This window comes from Rhinoraja longicauda, chromosome 9 (assembly GCF_053455715.1).
Source record: "Rhinoraja longicauda isolate Sanriku21f chromosome 9, sRhiLon1.1, whole genome shotgun sequence".
NCBI classification, from domain to species: domain Eukaryota; kingdom Metazoa; phylum Chordata; class Chondrichthyes; order Rajiformes; family Arhynchobatidae; genus Rhinoraja; species Rhinoraja longicauda.
In genome coordinates this window covers 15,507,889-15,525,403 of record NC_135961.1, presented here as the reverse complement: position 1 = coordinate 15,525,403, position 17,515 = coordinate 15,507,889, and the positions used below count along the sequence as shown (strand labels likewise).

The following is a 17,515-nucleotide window of genomic DNA, read 5'->3' as shown; positions in this document are numbered from 1 at the left end:
AGGGACGGACAGAGTTGACGTGGGTAGGCTTTTCCCTTTGAGAGTGGGGAAGATTCCAACAAGGGGACATAGCTTCAGAATTGAGGGACAAAGGTTTAGGGGTAACATGAGGGGGAATTTCTTTACTCAGAGGGTTGTGGCTGTATGGAATGGACTTCCGGTGGAAGTGGTGGAGGCTGGCTCGATTTTATTATTTAAGAGTAAATTGGATAGGTATATGGATAGGAGGGGATTGGAGGGTTATGGTCTGAGTGCAGGTAGATGAGACTAGGTCAGGGAGAATGGTCAGCGTGGACTGGTAGGGCCGGACAGGCCTGTTTCCATGCTGTAGTTGTTATATGTTATATGTTTGTTATATTTTAAAACTGCTCCACCAAATGAAAATCTGCTCAAAGACCATCGGTCAACCCCTTGAGAAACTCTATGAATCAGCCTACCACAATAACATGCTAAGGTTGGCCAACAACATTGTCTCTGACCCTGACCATGTCCTGAACAGTGAATACGAATTATTACCATCAAATCGGAGGTTCAGGGTACCAAGATTTAATGTTAGACTGAAGCACTCTTTTGTGTACCAGTCAATCCTGAAACTAAACATAGAACTAAACATAAAATTCCAGAGGATTAGTCAATCTTGATTTCCCCTTCGTAAACCCATGCTGACTCGGAACGATCCTGTTACTGCTATCCAAATATTCCGCAATTTTATCTTTTATAATTAACTCCAGCATCTTCCCCACCACCGTTGTCAGGCTAACTGGTCTATAATTTCCTGTTTTCTCCCCGTGTGAGGGTGAGAAACAGATAACATGGAACTAACGTGCGGGTTCATGGGCTCGGTTGGCCGAAGGGCTTGTTACCATGCTCTAAACTAAATTGATTTTCAGAAGGCCTTTGATAAGGTCCCACACATGAGGCTGCTAAAGAAGATGAGAGCCCACGGTATCAGACAGAAATTACTAGCATGGATAGCAGGTTGGCTGGATGGCAGAAGGCAAAGAGTGGCAATAAAGGGGGCTTTTTCTGGCTGGCTGCCAATGACCAGTGGAGTTCCACAGGGATTGGTCCTGGGGCCGCTAGGCTTCACGATGTATATCAATGATTTGGAAGAGAATTGAAGGCTTTGTGGCCAAGTTTGCGGATGATACAAAGATAGGTGGAGGGATAGGTAGTTGTAGAGAAAGCAGAGACTCTGCAGAAGGGCGTGGACAGGTTGGGAGAGTGGGCAAATAAATGGCATTTGGAATACAGCATAGCAAAGAGTGGAGTCATGCAATTTGGTAGTAGGAATAAAGGCATAGACTATTTTCTAAACGGGGAGTGAATTCAGAAATGGAAGTGCAATGGAACTTGGGCATGCTGGTACAGGATACCCAAAAAGTTCATTTGCATGTTGAATCGGTAGAAAGGAAGGCAAATGCAATGCTAGCATTTATTTTGAGAAGACTAGAATGTAAAAACAGGGATGTAATACTGAGGGTTTATAAAACACTGGTCAGACCGCGTTTGGATTATTGTGAGCAGTTTTGGACCCCATATTTGAGGGAGGATGTGCTGGCTTTGGAGAGGGTCCAGACAAGGTTTACGACAATAATCCCAGGAATTATTTGGTTAATGTATAATGAGCATTTGAAGGCACTGGGCCTATACTCGCTGGAGTTCAGAAGTAAGTGGGGGGGACCTCATTGAAACATACAGAATAGTGAAAGGCTTGAATAGAGTGAATGTGGAGAGGATGTTTCCACTAGTGGGAGAATCTAGGACCAGATGTCATAGCCTCAGAATAAAAGGACATATCTTTAGAAAGGAGATGAGGAGGAATTTCTTTAGTCAGAGAGTGGTGAATCTATGGGAATCATTGCCACAGAAGGCTGTGGAGGCTGTCAATGGACATTTTTAAGGCGGAGATTGATAAGATTCTTGATTAGTACGGGTGTCAGGAGTTATGGGGAGAAGGCAGGAGTATGGGGTTGAGGGAAAGATAGATCAGTCATGATTGAATGGCGGAGTGGCCTAATTCCGCTCCTATAAAATATGAATTTATGAACCTCGAGTTTCTTTTGTTGGGAATAATGCAAGAAACACACCATCTCCCAAGCGATCTACGTGTCCCAACAGTGCCAGAATGTGCAGGTCCCACAATGACCTCATCGTCCACCTCAGAACCTACAGGACTGTAATGGCACCAAGCCATCCTGAAGCCTGAGGAACAGCCCAAGAAGGGAAAGGGACTTTCAAAGCTGAATGCAGAAACTATGCATGTTCCTCCCATTCCTGTACACTTGAACTACTCAAGTTTTAACCACAATTGTAAGTAGTCACTGCAAGTACCTAGTCCAAACAAGTGTCTGTCAATGCATGTTTAGTAGGATATGTTTTTTTTTAAATCGTAATCTGCTCCAGTTTCCCTCCCTTGAGGCATGAAGTTTCAATACCTCACTGCTGTCATGGTTAGGATCGGTTACCTAGCACACAGCAAATACGAAACTATGCCTGCTTACAGCAGAGGATGAGTCACCAACCCCCAAACACAATACAATGAGTTAAACTCCGACTGCATTGTTCAGTTTAAAAAAAAAATCATATTGAACATATTGTTAATGCAAACAGTTAACGGCTGGTGGAATTCAATTTCAGTAAATGTGTCGGTTGTAACATGCAACAAATATGACGGTAGGGTTGCACACTTATATAATATTTTTGATACTTTGATCATGTGAACGTTGGGTGATGTGGAGGGGTAAAACAATATCATGCTCAAGATCACAAAACTTACAAAATATGATACCCATAGAAATATCAAGATCGAAGTGAAATATTAGGGCAGCTTTGTTGCATCAGAGATTACAGGGCAATTTATTAAAGGTAATAAAAATTACAAAGGATAGGAAATAGTTTTGAAATGGGTGAGATACGACAGTACAAATGAAGAGACTATGCTATGGTTACAATTCTAGAGATTGAGAATTCAGAAAAATTTGGGTTCCAAATTTCCTAAATTTAATGTTGTTTTATTACCCCTCATTCTAGACCTGCTGGAAATAATCTACTTTCACATACACTGCCTCATACTTTCAGGAGCTTAAACTCTCCCGTCATATCATCCTACAATGTTCTTTCAAATGAAATTCTGAGATTCCTTCATATCCATATTTCCTTGTTTTGGGCAGCACACTGAAGTCACTAACAGCAGTGAACTGTGTAGATGAGGGGTAAAAAGGTCATAATGGACAGGAGCAGAATTAGGGCTTTTGGCTTATCAAGTCAACTCTGCCATTCAATCCTGGCTGATCTATCTCTCCCTCCTAACCCAATTCTCTTGCCTTCTCCCCATTACCCCTGACACCTGTACTAATCAAGAATCTTTCTATCTCTGCCTTAAAAATATCCATTGGCGGCCTCCACAGCCTTCTGTGGCAAAGAGTTCCACAGATTCACCACTAGGGTTGCCAACTGTCCTGTATTAGCCGGGATATCCCGTATTTTGGGCTAAATTGGTTTGTCCCGTACCGGACTGCCCTTGTCCCGTATTAGGCCTGGGGCGGCGCTGTAGGCCCGGACAGTGGAGGCCCGGACAGTGGAGGCCCGGACAGTGGAGGCCCGGGCACCGCCTTACGTAGGTTGCGTAGCAACCCGCCTCCCAGCCCGGGCGGCCATTGGTGGAGCGGAAGCACGTGGCGGCTGGCTGGGTGAGGTCACGTGGGGCGCGGGACAGTGACTTCACCTTGTCCCTTATTTGGGAGTGAGATAGCTGGTACCCCTATTCACCACCCTCTGACTAAAGGGGAAGTAGGGAAACAGGCAAGGTGGCAATCAGAGGACAAAATTTGAATTGTGGCAGTGGAGTTCAGCGCTCGTGCCTTCTGTTTGCTATGTGCTGTTTGCTGTAGAAACGGGCATTACCATTCCTCTCAACTTTGAGTTTGAACCTTGCCTTCAAGTGTAGACTGCATCATACGTCTAGAGCTTGTACACGCTAGAATTTAGAAGAATATGGGGGGTACGTCATTGAAACATACAGAATAGTGAAAGGCTTGGATAGAGTGGATGTGGAGAGGATGTTTGCACTAGTGGGAAAGTCTAGGACTAGAGGTCATAATCTCTGAATTAAAGGACATTCTTTTAGGAAGATGTGGAGAAATTTATTTAGTCAGAGGGTGGTGAATCTATGGAATTTGACACAGAAGGCTGTGGAGGCCAAGTCAGTGGATATTTGTAAGACGGAGATAGATAGATTCTTGATTAGTACAGATGTCAGAGGTTATGGGGAGAAGGCATGAGAATGGGGTTAGGAGGGAGAGATAGATCAGCCATGATTGAATGGCAGAATAGACTTGGTGGGCCAAATGGCCTAATTCTACACCTATCCCTTATGATGACCTTATGAGACAAACTTATCTTTTTAAGTTGCGTTCCAAGTGTTATTTGCATATGCATTAGGCTGATTTTTGTTCAAACCCTTTTCAACACGATAGGAGACACGCGTTTCACTTTTGCTGAGAATACGAGCCCTGCCCTCCATTTTGAGAACTGAAGAGACCAGCTGGCATCCAAAGGACCAAACCTCCAGCCCAAACTGGTCTCTCAACAATCTTCTAGATTTCATATATTTTTGAAACTTAACATATTTTTTCCTTGCTTGCTTTCTGTCATTAAGTTAATTATGCTATCAACTTTAGAATAAATGAAAAGTTAATGCCATTTTAAAGATTGTTGCCATGTGATTCTACCAAATAACCACTCAGGTGGTTAAATACTTAAAATGAAAGCAGCTACAAGCAGTAAGGATGTAAAATTCTGGTTCGAGTTACCAATTTGTTCACTATTGACAAAACATTTGTAGAATGCAAAGGTTCTCTTCCGTATTGCTCTCATAGAGTTATACACCTCTCCTGCCCATCTTGCCCATGCTTCTCATCCAGAAGATGGACACAAAATGCTGGAGAAACTCAGCGGGACAGGCAGCATCTCTTTTGGCAGTATTTCGGGCCAAAACCCTTCTTCTGAAGAAGGGTCTTAAGATGGGTCTTGACTCAAAATGTCACCCATTTCTCCTCTCCAGAGACGCTGTCAGTCCTGCTGAGTTACTCCAGCATTTTGTGTCTATCTTCGATGTAAACAAGCATCTGCATTTCTTTCCTATACCTCTCACCCAGACTTGGATTAGTTAGTGGAACCGAGAGTGCACATGAACCCACTCTCTGAAACATGCATCCAATCTCGTTGGCCTAGAGATATCTTAACCACAATCATTGTCCTTAATCTTTCCTTTGCTTTCTTTTTTTCCTGTAACTGAGCAGGAACAATTTTTCCCAAGTGGGAGACTGTGCTTATTGCAAACATTATTCATTGATGAAACTTCCCAGCTTTCAGCACCAATCCCAAATTTTCACAGGGACAGTTTTTGGGTCTGCTAGTTTATTGTCACAATAATAAAGGTGGCACAGTGGTGTAGCTGGTAGAAGTGCTGCCTCACAGCGCCAGAGACCCCTGTTCCATCCTAACCTTGGGTGCTGTCTGCGTTGAGTTTATACTTTTTCCTGTGACCGTATGGTTTCCTCTAGGTGATTCAGTTCCCTCTCACATTCCCAAGATGTGTGGGTTTTTAGATTAATTGGCCTGTTTCTCTGCTGTACTTCTCAACTAAGCTAATTAAGACAAAAGGAATCCTAGACAGTTGAAAGCAAAACTTTCACAATCGATGGAAAAAAATTAAACTATTTCTTTCAGCTTTATTCCCTCTGTTTCTTTACAACCATATATTGCCATGTATACTTGTACATTTCCTGAACAAATAAATTATTCAGTATCCAATCGTATTGGTACTGGATCCGGCTATTTCCTAAATTCTTGATGAGCTACTCAACACTATAAGAGTTACTTGCAAATTAAAGAATGCAGCTTGATTTACATAGTATCGTATTACATCTGCAGGCAGCCACAAAGCACTTCACTCAATTGTACCAAATTCATGCACTAACAAACACGGCAACAAAGGCATGGATAACCATGGTGTTGGTCGAGGTGGAAGCAGAGACCAGGATATCAGAACAAAGTATTGATTTGAATAACTCTTCTTCAAAAAGTAGAATAGTTTAACATCTTTTGCCAAAGATGGCACACACTCGGTGCTAAATTGAGGTGCCAAATCAGTTTATGCTAGCAAGTCTTGATGTGACTTTTTGAGCTAAAGATATCCCACTAGAAACTGGGATAACTGAAATTTTTAAAAACATTTTCCCACCACATGCCCCACCCCTCCCCACCTCTACATTAAATTGTGGGCAGTGGGCAAGGCCTAAATGGGACTTGTACAGGAGTTGGTCAACCCCGCCCCCATGATGTCTCCACTGTCTTGTGTGCATGCCACATGTTGGTTCCAGTGGCTTTAGGGCTTGTCTACCTAACATGTGAAGCCTGGGTTCGATGGATTGCGTGGAGGAAACCACCAGAAGGTTCAACGGGCAGAAAGACGATCCCAGCAAAGCGTCGTGGAGCGCAAACAGAGCAGAGTGAGACACGTAGGACACTTCTGACCATCCACTGCATCCTGACTTGTCCCCAGCCGTTCCGACTATGACTTGCTGCTGGAACCCGATAGGCCAGGACGAGAGAGTGAGGCCGACGATCTGCGCAACTCGTACCGTGCAACCCATACCGTGCAACCTCAAGTCCTGTGGCAATGGGAGAGTGGCGAAGCAGCAGGTGTGGGTATACTGGAAGCTGTAGTCATGAACCTGCACACAGGCGGGCGGTCCAGGGCATATGGTCGCTCTCTACTGGACTGAAGCAGCAGTGGAGTTCGGCAGCCCCCCGGGAGACCAGTCTCTCAAATAAAGCTTGAAATGCAAGAGAGAGGCTGGGCAAGTGAGGGAGGAGAGCGTGAGAGAGCTTGGCGAGGGGGGGGGGGGGGGGGGATAGGGAGAGTACGAAAAGAGTGAGGAGAAGAGTGAGTAAGAGAGCAATTAGTGATGCATTCTCAAAACCTATGCCGACCCGACTGACTGGAAGTTTCACAGTCATCTTCAACCTCTCAAACTAAGGGCTGAGAACCTCAGCTGCTTTAAAAGGATATCCATAATACCGGTCGATGCCCAAGAAGAGCAAGATAATATGCCTCAGCACACTTATGTCCATCGTGACAAAATGCTTCTGGAAGTAAGCTATTATACAAATTTACCTGCTTTAGTACTGATCTTAACCAATTTCAATTCACCTACCACCATAACAGATGCAAACCCGCTGGCTTTCCGCTCTTCAATAGACAACTGGGAGAGCATCTATTTACTTCAAATCTACATCAATTAAAACTGACGAAAACAAGACGCACAGCTTCCATTTCTGTACTTCTGCAGGGAATGCAATCTTATTTTAATTATAGCCTTACCCCACCACAACAACCCTTACGGTCTTTCCAGGTGAGGCAGAGGTTCACCTGCACCTCCTCCAACCTCATCTATTGTATCCGCTGTTCCAGATGTCAACTACTCTACATTGGTGAGACCAAACGCAGGCTCGGTGATCGTTTCGCTCAACACCTTCACTCAGTCCGCCTTAACCAACCTGATCTCCCGGTGGCTGAGCACTTCAACTCCCCCTCCCAGTCTGACCTTTCTGCCATGGGCCTCCTCCAGTGTCATAGTGAGGCCCATCGCAAATTGGAGGAACAGCACCTCATATTTCGCTTGGGCAGCTTACAGCCCAGCAATATGAACATTGATTTCTCTAACTTTAGATAGTTCCTCTGTCCCTCTCTTCCCCTCAGCGGTACAGGCAGCATCTCTGGATAGAAGGAATGGGTGAAGTTTCCGTTCGAGACCCTTCTTCAGGATGCTACCTGTCCTACTGAATTACTCCAGCATTTTGTATCTATGCTCATATGTTTTAGACAACCTAAATAATAGAAAATAAAATAAACGCAGAGCAAAACACTGGGGGGGATAGAAGTTAATGTTCAGTTCTCCAAAAATCAGCTGTTCTTCACAATCACTCAAGTCAGACAAACAACAGCCCTGGCCCATAGTGCCTGTTGCCTTCTCAAATTTTAATTCTCTTAATGAATTTTATCAAATTGGATTTTACCCAATGAATTTTAACCACCTAGCAAACTCAAACTTATATGTACCTAAATTGCTTCCATTTGTAATCGATCCCCATAACTCTAGAGTTGATAGTTTCTGGCTTCCTGGCCTTTCATGTTTGGACCAGGTAAATACTTGCACGGAGGGAACAGTCATTACTAATCAATTCTAAATTGGAGAACAGGTCCACAAGGCATTCCCTTTTTAGGGAAGATCCATAATGTTATTCCAAATGAAGCTCTCTCACAGTGAAAATTTAATCACGTAACAAAATTAATGTTGAACCATGTATTGAAACATTAAGTGAATAAAGAGCATCACATTCCTTTTTCACTATTTTACATTCAAAACTAAAACATCAAATCCTCACCAGTAAACAGGAATTTAAAAAAAATCAACATGTGTTTGTCGATTTACTAGCAATAATAAACTGGATTCCAAAGGCAAAATATCAAGGTGACCTTGTTTGTACCTCACAAAATTGGGACTTGTTCTTTGACTTTAAACGGTTAAGGAGTGATCCGATTGAAATTTTACAGATACCAGTGGGAAATGAGTGGAGGGAGGTAAATGATTGCCGCAGGTTGAGGCTGCTAGGCAACTGGGATTCAGTTATAAAATTAGTGCCTGGCCTTTGAAGAGTGAGATTAGGAAACATCTGCATGGAGACAGGAGTGGAAATGTAGAATCAATCCTATAAATAATTGTTTTGGGGTCAATATTTTTTAATGGCATAAGAGGCAAAGGCAGTCATGTGAAGTTAGATTATGGATCTGCTATCATTTCAATGAATGAAGAAACAGAGTCAAGGAATTAAATGATGTACTCCTATTGCTTTACAAAGCAGTCCAGGAAAATTTCCATCATCATTTGCAGTACACATTATATCAAAGAGTGAACATGGATGAAGGATTAAATATTTTGAAAGGCCACCATTGCTATGCAGCAAGTGCTGTTGGAGGGTCTCTGTTAAAGACTACTGGAGCTAAACACGATCTATTAGTAAATTAATAACCATTGAAGTCTCATTCTGATGACAGCTCCTGCACACCCCAGAAGGGAGAAATGCCCTTTAAGGGATGAGATAAGAGAACAAAATTGGTAGAAGAGTAAAAGAAATAGCAAATATTGTCTTCAGTCCTGTTGAACTACTGGACGTTAACCGAATAAATGGTTTCACGCATGTACAGCACATACCTGCTAAGGCCTTAATACGAGATCTTTCAAAGAGTCGAGCAGAGCTGTTTTCATTATCCCATTCTTCCACATCCCAGCGATTATTGACGTCACTGTACTGCTGCTGAATGTCAATGTTGTCGTAGTCCGTTGCTATTGCCGTCATCCTGCTTTCCTAGCTGCCTCTCAACATTAGCTGCCCTTCACAAGAAGTTCTGGAAATGAAAGAAAATAGAACTTTAGAACACACCAGTTTCATACTCTTCTCTTGTAAATATACTGCTGAATCTACACAATTTCTATCTTGTTCCACACCAGATCAATGTCTAAATAAGACAGGCCCAGCAAATGTGAACTGGGGTGCAAGGCAGGTGCATTAAACTCGATATGGCACAGGAGAGGATAAAATCATCAGTGCTGAAAAGTCCAATCTGCTCGAAGAGTGCTGTCAGCAGCAGAAGAAAAATTCCACTGTACGTTTACTTTTTTTCAAGTTTTGTTCAGAGAAATACTGGGGGGGAAATCCTCTATTCCTTGGAGCACAGGAGGATGAGGGGGTGATCTTATAGAGGTGTATAAAATCATGAGAGGAATAGATCAGGTAGATGCACAGAGTCTCTTGCCCAGAGTAGGGAAATCAAGAACCAGAGGGCATAGGTTTGCCTCTGTATTCCACAATTTGAGATTTGTAATAGAAAAAAAATCACATGTGGTTAAAGTGCACATTTTCAGATTTTAATAAAGGCCAAATCCTCTCGTTATGAAGGCCAACATGCCATTAGCTTTCTTCACTGCTTGCTGTACCTGCACAACAACTTTCAGTGACTGGCGTACAAGGACACCCAGGTCTCGCTGCACTTCCCCCTTACCTAACCTGACACCATTGAGATAATAATCTGCCTCCTTGATTTTGCCGCCAAAGTGGATAACCTCACATTTATCGACATTATACAGCATCCGCCATGCATCTGCCCACTCACTCAACCTGTCCAGGTCACCCTAAAACCTCCAAACATCCTCTTCGCAGTTCACACTGCCACCCAGCTTTGTGTCATCTACAAACTTGCTAGTGTTACTTCTAATTCCTTCATCCAAATCATTAATATATATGGTAGATAGTTGCGGCCCCAACACCGAGCCGTACAGCACTACTCTCGCCAATGCCTGCCATTCTGAAAAGGACCCGTTTACTCCTATTCTTTGCTTCCTGTCTGCCAACCAATTCTCTATCCATGTCAACACCCTATCCCCAATACCATATGCTCTAATTTTGCTCACCAATCTCTCGTGTGGGACCGTATCAAAGGCTTTTCCCTTTGGCTTATCAAATGATTTCTCTTTCATAAATCCATGCTGACTTGGACTTATCCTTTTACTGCTATCCAAATGCACTGTTATTATCTCTTTAATAATTGACTCCAGCATCTTCCCCACCACCGATGTCAGGCTAACTGGTCTGTAATTCCCCGTTTTCTCTCTCGCTCCTTTCTTGAAAAGTGGGATAACCTTAGCTATCCTCCAATCCTCAGGAACTGATCCTGACGTAATGTATTTCCATAGTGATTTATTAAAATCAAGTTGACTTTGCCCTGTTGACTTGATTTTTTCACTGCTATAACATCTATTAAAAAGCTTCTAAAATTTTCCTTATGGCAGATGTTAAGCTAACTGGTCTGCCATTTGTTTTCCTTTTTTGAATAAAGGAATTACATTTGTAATTTTCCAGTTATCGTTATTTTGTGAGTTCTGTGAAAATAGGACCAATGTCTTTCAAGATCCTATAATGGTCCATCAGGATCAGAAGACCTGTCAACCTACAACTCCCACAATTAGTTCTGTACCACTTTCTTGACGGTTATAATTTTCCTGTTTTTCAATTTCCCAGGCCTATCAAATAATGTTTATCTTCCAAAAGGAAGATTGATCAAAATAATAATAATAATAATAATAATAATAATAATATGCCTTTATTGTCATTGTACGAACAGTACAACAAAATTAGAAGTGCTACATCTGAAACAGTGCAACAGTGCAAATCTTTCAAAGACAATCGCACAAACATAGGAACCAACACAACAAATACCAATATCAATAAAAACCAATAAAAAGCCTAATAAATAATAAATTAGTTTTACACCTAAAATGCTGAAAATATTTTAAAAAGTGCGACGAAAGTGAGAGTCACATCAAGTCAAGTGTTTCCATTCACAGTTCTTATGGCCCAGGGAAATAAACTGTTTTTAAGTCGGTTTGTTCTGGCCCTTAGGCTCCTGTAGCGCCTCCCAGAGGGCAGGAGAGCAAACAGTTCATATCCTGGGCGTGTGCTGTCCTTAATTATGTTTCTGGCCCTGTTTAGACAACGCGAGCTGGAGATGTCCTTCAGAGAAGGTAGTGGACAGCTGATAATTTTCTCTGCTGTCTTAATAACCTTCTGGAGAGCCTTCTGGTCTGCAACTGAGCAGCCAGCATACCACACAATGGTGCAGTATGCCAGTACGCTCTCAATGGTGGAGCGGTAGATATATCTGATGTTTCATTTGCTTACTCATTATATCCCCATTGTTAATTCCAAGAATAAAACAAGACACTGTATCTACAAAATCAATGACTTGTGTGCAAAGATTACTCCAGTATCTAATAAATGGTTTTATAATGTTCTGAGCTATATGTCCCATTATGGTAACAGCTAACAGGTTAATCAGAAAGTCAAGTCAAGTTAAGTCAAGTCAATTTTATTTGTATAGCACATTTAAAAACAACCCACGTTGACCAAAATGCTGTACATCTGATTAGGTACTAAGGAAAAAAATGAAACATACAGTAGCACGCAAACAGTTCACAGCGCCTCCTCAATGAGCCTCAAACGCTAGGGAGTAGAAATAGGTTTTGAGCCTGGACTTAAAGGAGTCGATGGAGGGGGCAGTTCTGATGGGGAGAGGGATGCTGTTCCACAGTCTAGGAGCTGCAACCGCAAAAGCGCGGTCACCCCTGAGCTTAAGCCTAGACCGCGGGATAGTGAGTAGCCCCAAGTCAGCCGACCTGAGGGACCTGGAGTTAGAGAGGGGGGTTAGAAGATTTTTGATGTAGGGGGGGGAATGTCCATTTAGGGCTTTATACGTGAATAGGAGGAGCTTGAAGTTGATTCTGTACCGTACAGGGAGCCAGTGGAGAGAGGCCAGAATTGGGGTGATGTGGTCCCTTTTACGGGTACCCGTCAGGAGTCTCGCTGCGGCGATTTGGACCAGTTGCAGGCAGGGCAGGGAAGATTGGCTGATCCCAGTGTATAGGGAGTTGCAGTAGTCTAGGCGGGAGGAAATGAAAGCGTGAATGAAGCGTGAAAGGGAATCTAACAAGGTTTGTAAAGCGGTACAATAGTGCTAATGTGATTTGTATAATTAAATGTTCATGATAAAAGAATGGCAGTATCTAAAAGTTGAGTTTATTCTTAATCGAGTAGGAACCACAACATTTGGGGACCATAGTGTTGCCTTGATAAATTATTTAAAGTGGAATGACGTAAAAAACAGTGGTATGGAGCTCAATGTATCTTATATTGAAATAGACACAAAGTCAGAGAAATGTTAAGTTCAGTTTCCAACATCACTGAGACAGAGATATGAATTTTTTTAAACGATTTATGCTGTTTACTAAATCCTGTGGCAGAAGAAAACCTAAAATTAAATTTCCCACCTCCCTCTTATTCATAACTAATGATCTAGCAAATGCCTAGTGTTTTTGAGATATAAAACTAGGCAACCGGTCAATGGGTCATCAGTGGGGGAGGGTTGCCGGGCCCAGGAGATGTTTGGACCCATCGGGTCCTTGCTGCTCTCGTTGAGACATAAAACTAAAGCTATGCTGATAAGGAAAATAAGTACACCAAAAATAAATTGCAAGTGCCTTCAGCCAGAATAGGTAATTGCTTGACCTTTCCATAACACAAACATGATGTTTGGAGAATCATTGCTATGTTACAGCTCCAACTTCAAACTGCATGCTGTCAGTCTCTGTACTACTACCTCCCCATCCCTTCCATTTCCTTTTCCCATACTTTTCTGCATGTGCACTCACATTTTCTCCACTCTCCCAACCTGCCCGCATCCCTGATGTTCGCTGTGACTGCTTGTTGCAATGCTCTTGTTGTTTCAGGACTCACAGAGTGTAATAGAGCTGAACAAATGACCCCAGGGTAGGTCTAAGCAAGGCTAGCAATCCCAAAAAAATAATTAGTCTTCATCAGAACAAGTAGATTTCGCACAATTTGCCCACTCAGCAAAAAGAAACAGAGGCTGCAGAAGATAGGAGCTCACTTTTGAAACTGTACAAACAGGACTAGCTTCAGGACCAAGTACGATCATTCATTTTTATTGAAGTACAGATGCTCCCTGACTTGCGATGCTTCGACTTCCGATATTTCGACTTTGCGATGGTGCAAACGGCAGCGACCCTTAGCGGGCCGCAGCTCACTTCCGTTCACGTGATCAGGTGTATTAAATGCATTTCGACTTAAGATATTTTCAGTTTACGACGGGTTTCTCGGAAAGTAACCCCATCGTAAGTTGAGGAGCATCTGTACAGATAATATTAACAAGACCACTGTAGCTATTAGAACAATGCAATGGAGCTCAGCAGACGGGAGTCAAGCCACTAAGGGCATCACCTAGTGGCGATCAGCCCACATTTCAGTACAACAGGCAGCTATTTACAAAGAAAAATTCCATCTCACATTTATCTTGAGTTTCAATTGTAATTGCTGACATGAAGGCATTACCAAACACGAATGAACTCAGGCACCTGATCTACTGGTCCATCTCTCATCAAGTACGTGCATGTCTTCTCATCCACTGCACTACATCCTCTAATTATTTATCTGCTGGCTATACATCGCTTTCCCTTGACCCATAATCCACATCCCTTTTGCTGTGTATCGGTACTTCCTACGTCCTCCCCTTCCCTCAATACAGTGACTCGCTTCATGCTAAATGCTTCATCCAGGTGTGGGAACCAAAATGCCAAAGGTATGTTGGGCATGAGGCCGATTTACCTCTTCTTTATTTAATTCTCTCCAAGACAGTTTGCATTCAACAATAATTACTGCAAATAAAATGTTGCTTGTTTTTTATATTAATGTAAAATATTATACATGTCAATGTGAACTTAAATATTGAAATATCTAATAGCAGGACCATCATGAGATTGAGCACATTATGTGTGGTACACAAAACTACTCTTTATAAAGCAACAATCACCAGTGGCAGCATATAGTGGAGTCAAGATCCAATTCAACTTTCGTTTGAGCAAGGTGGTGCAAGAGATAGGACAAGAGGAGAAAAGAATAAAAAGTTAGGGGGGTGTGAGAAGAGCCAAAGACTAAGAGAGTGGGAAAATATGCTACTTCCAAAAACAGTGCAGTACCTTTGAAGCCTGGTCATTTGGCAACTTGCTCTTAGCACTCAGAAACAGCATTGCAATAGTGATCATATCATCAGTTTTTACAATGGGAAAGATTTGCCCTCATCCTGAACATCGATGCCCAACTGACCCTGAACCCCCGGTCTGAGAGTCAGGAACAGACCCAAACCCCAAACGGCCTTTGGGATCCAACCCGTACTCACAAGTTGTCTATGTTGACGATGAAATAATGGACATCAAGAACATGTCAATGTAAACATTTGTAATGATTTAAAAATTAAATAAGCACATCCACACACTAATGGTCAATCAAATAACACCACAAAGGTTGCCTGGACTTGAGGGGCTGAGCAAGGGGAAAGGTTGGGTCGGTTAGGACTTTATCCCTTGGAGGTAGGGTGATCTTTGATGTGTATAAAATGAGGGGAATGGATAGGCTGGATGCAGTCTTTTACCCAGAGTAGGGGATTCAAAAATAAGAGGACATTTAAAGTGAAAGGGTCAAGATTAATACAAACCTGAGGAACAACTTTTACATGCAGAAGCTGGTTGGTATATGGAATGAGTTGTCAGATGACAGTGTGAGCTATAGGGAGAGGTTGAGTAGGCTGGGTCTATTCCATGGAGCGTAGGATCAGGGGAGATCTTATAGAGGTATACGAAATCATGAGAGGAATAGATCGGGTAGATGCACAGAGTTTTTTACCCAGAGTTAAGGAATCGAGGACCAGGGGACAAAGGTTCAAGGTGAAGGGGAAAAGATTTAATAGGAATCCAAGGGGTAACTTTTTCACACTGAGGGTGGTGGGTGTATGGAACAAGCTGCCAGAGGAGGTAGTTGAGGCTGGGACTATCCCATTGTTTAAGAAACAGTTGGACAAGTACATGGATAGGACAGGCTCAGAGGATTATGGACCAAGTGCAGGCAAGTGGGACTAGGGCAGCTGGGACATTGTTGGCGAGTTTGGCTGAAGGACCTGTTTCCACACTGTATCACTCTATGACTCTATGAGGTGGTTGAGTCAGATACTATAATAGCAATTAAAAGACACTCGGACAGTTCCCTGGACAACATGAACAAGACTTTGAGGCTGTTATTAGATGAGTAAAGAATATTATAACAAGGCCATCCATTTTTTGCTAAAATCAAGTTTGTTTTTCAGTTTCTTGCACATTCTTTTGTTCTTAATGTTTCTTAAACTTTGAATTGTGTTTGCTTCTTGTAACTAAATTGAATGATGAATTGCACTTTGTGGTTTTGACCACTAAATGGCACTGTAGCCTACATATTGGTGAGTTAATTGGTCCAAAATATGTCTCAGAAAATTTCACCATTGAAAACCATAAAATAATATTCAAATGCCTATTTGCCATGCATCTGGTTCCATGTGCACATTTGTTTTACAGCCTCCATGATTATATGTGACATTTAGTGCAAGATTAATTTAGTTAAGAGTTTGGGTACGTTTACATGAGGATACAGTTATACTCTCCCAAATAAATAAAATAATCCTTTGAAAATGAAAATTTCAATTATTGTTCAGTGCCTTAGCTTTTCAACGAGACATTAACAATCAGCATTGAAATTTCAACAAATTCAATAATATTCTACATTCACAAAATCCCATGTCATCATTATGCATCCTTCACAAGTGCAGCGATTTGACTGATAAATACAGAGACTGGATTCATTGCGCAAGAATGTTGCAGCATCTCCAACCTGCCTTTCAGTGTGACCTTATCACTAGTATCCATCTATACATAGCTTTCAACTGCAGTCCCAATGGCATCAACCTACATTCACATTGCTCATTGTCTCCAATTTTTTTATTAAATAGGCGTCACATCACAATCGTGCACGGGCTTAGAAATGAAAGCAGCCACTTAATTATCGTATAACATTCTAATAAAATACTGCTGAGGAATACAATGTTTAAGGACACACTGCTAATTTGATTTTCTACAGTTAAATGTAAATAACAAGTTACATGATACACATGCACATGATGCACATGAGAAAGATAATATGGAAAAGGTTCCAAAATAGTTTTGTGTATGAATACAGTCTCAATCATTTCATTCGTCTTTTGTTCTGTAATTCCTTTTACTGCCGCAACCTCACAGGATGTATGTATTCTTCCATGCCTGGCCCTTTGCACACTTTAGATTTAATGGCTCCAAAACCAGTGGCTTTGTCTCCTCTCATCTAGCTCCAAAACTCTAGAATTCTCTCCCACCATTTCCTCTCTTCTTCCTTCCGTTTTGAGATCCATCCTAAAGTCTCTTTCTCAATTTACTTTTTAGTCATTTGTCTTAAAAGCATAAATAGATCAGGATGACATCAAGATACACTGCAACATTAAAGCTGCATTGAGGAAACTTATATTTTGATCTGAGCATTGCTTTTAGAATGATATTCCAACATATGCTTTCAGATTTCAAGCATATAAAATGGTCTATAGATTAATTTGATGCAAGTTAATGACCACGGTGGCACAGCGGTAGAGTTGCTGCCTTACAGTGCTTGTGGAGCCAGAGACCCGGGTTCGATCCCGACTACAGGCGCTGTCTGCACAGAGTTCGTACGTTCTCTCCGTGACCGCGTGGGTTTTCTCAGAGGTCTTCGATTTCCTCCCACACTCCAAAGACATACAGGTATGTAGGTTAATTGGCTTGATACAAGTGTAAATTGTCCCTCGTGAGTTTAGGATAGTGTTAATGTGCGGGGATCGCTGGTCGGTGCAGACTCGGTGGGCCGAAGGGCCTGGTTCCGTGCTGTTTCTCTAAAACTAAAAACACTTAAAAAAACTAAATTCTTCTCTGTGTGAAAAGCATGGACGTGC

General features: G+C 42.1%; 1 protein-coding gene across 3 annotated transcripts in view; it reads right to left on the bottom strand.

The window, feature by feature from the left end:
- The window catches only part of sptbn1 (spectrin, beta, non-erythrocytic 1), a 195,776-nt gene that overhangs the window by 124,511 nt on the left and 53,750 nt on the right, over positions 1–17,515 (bottom strand). For all 3 annotated transcript variants that reach the window (XM_078404832.1, XM_078404834.1, XM_078404833.1), the window contains one exon: positions 9,282–9,475. In XM_078404832.1, coding sequence (XP_078260958.1) covers positions 9,282–9,426 — 145 coding nt within the window. In that variant the 5' untranslated portion in view covers positions 9,427–9,475. The remainder of the gene's footprint in view (positions 1–9,281; positions 9,476–17,515) is intronic.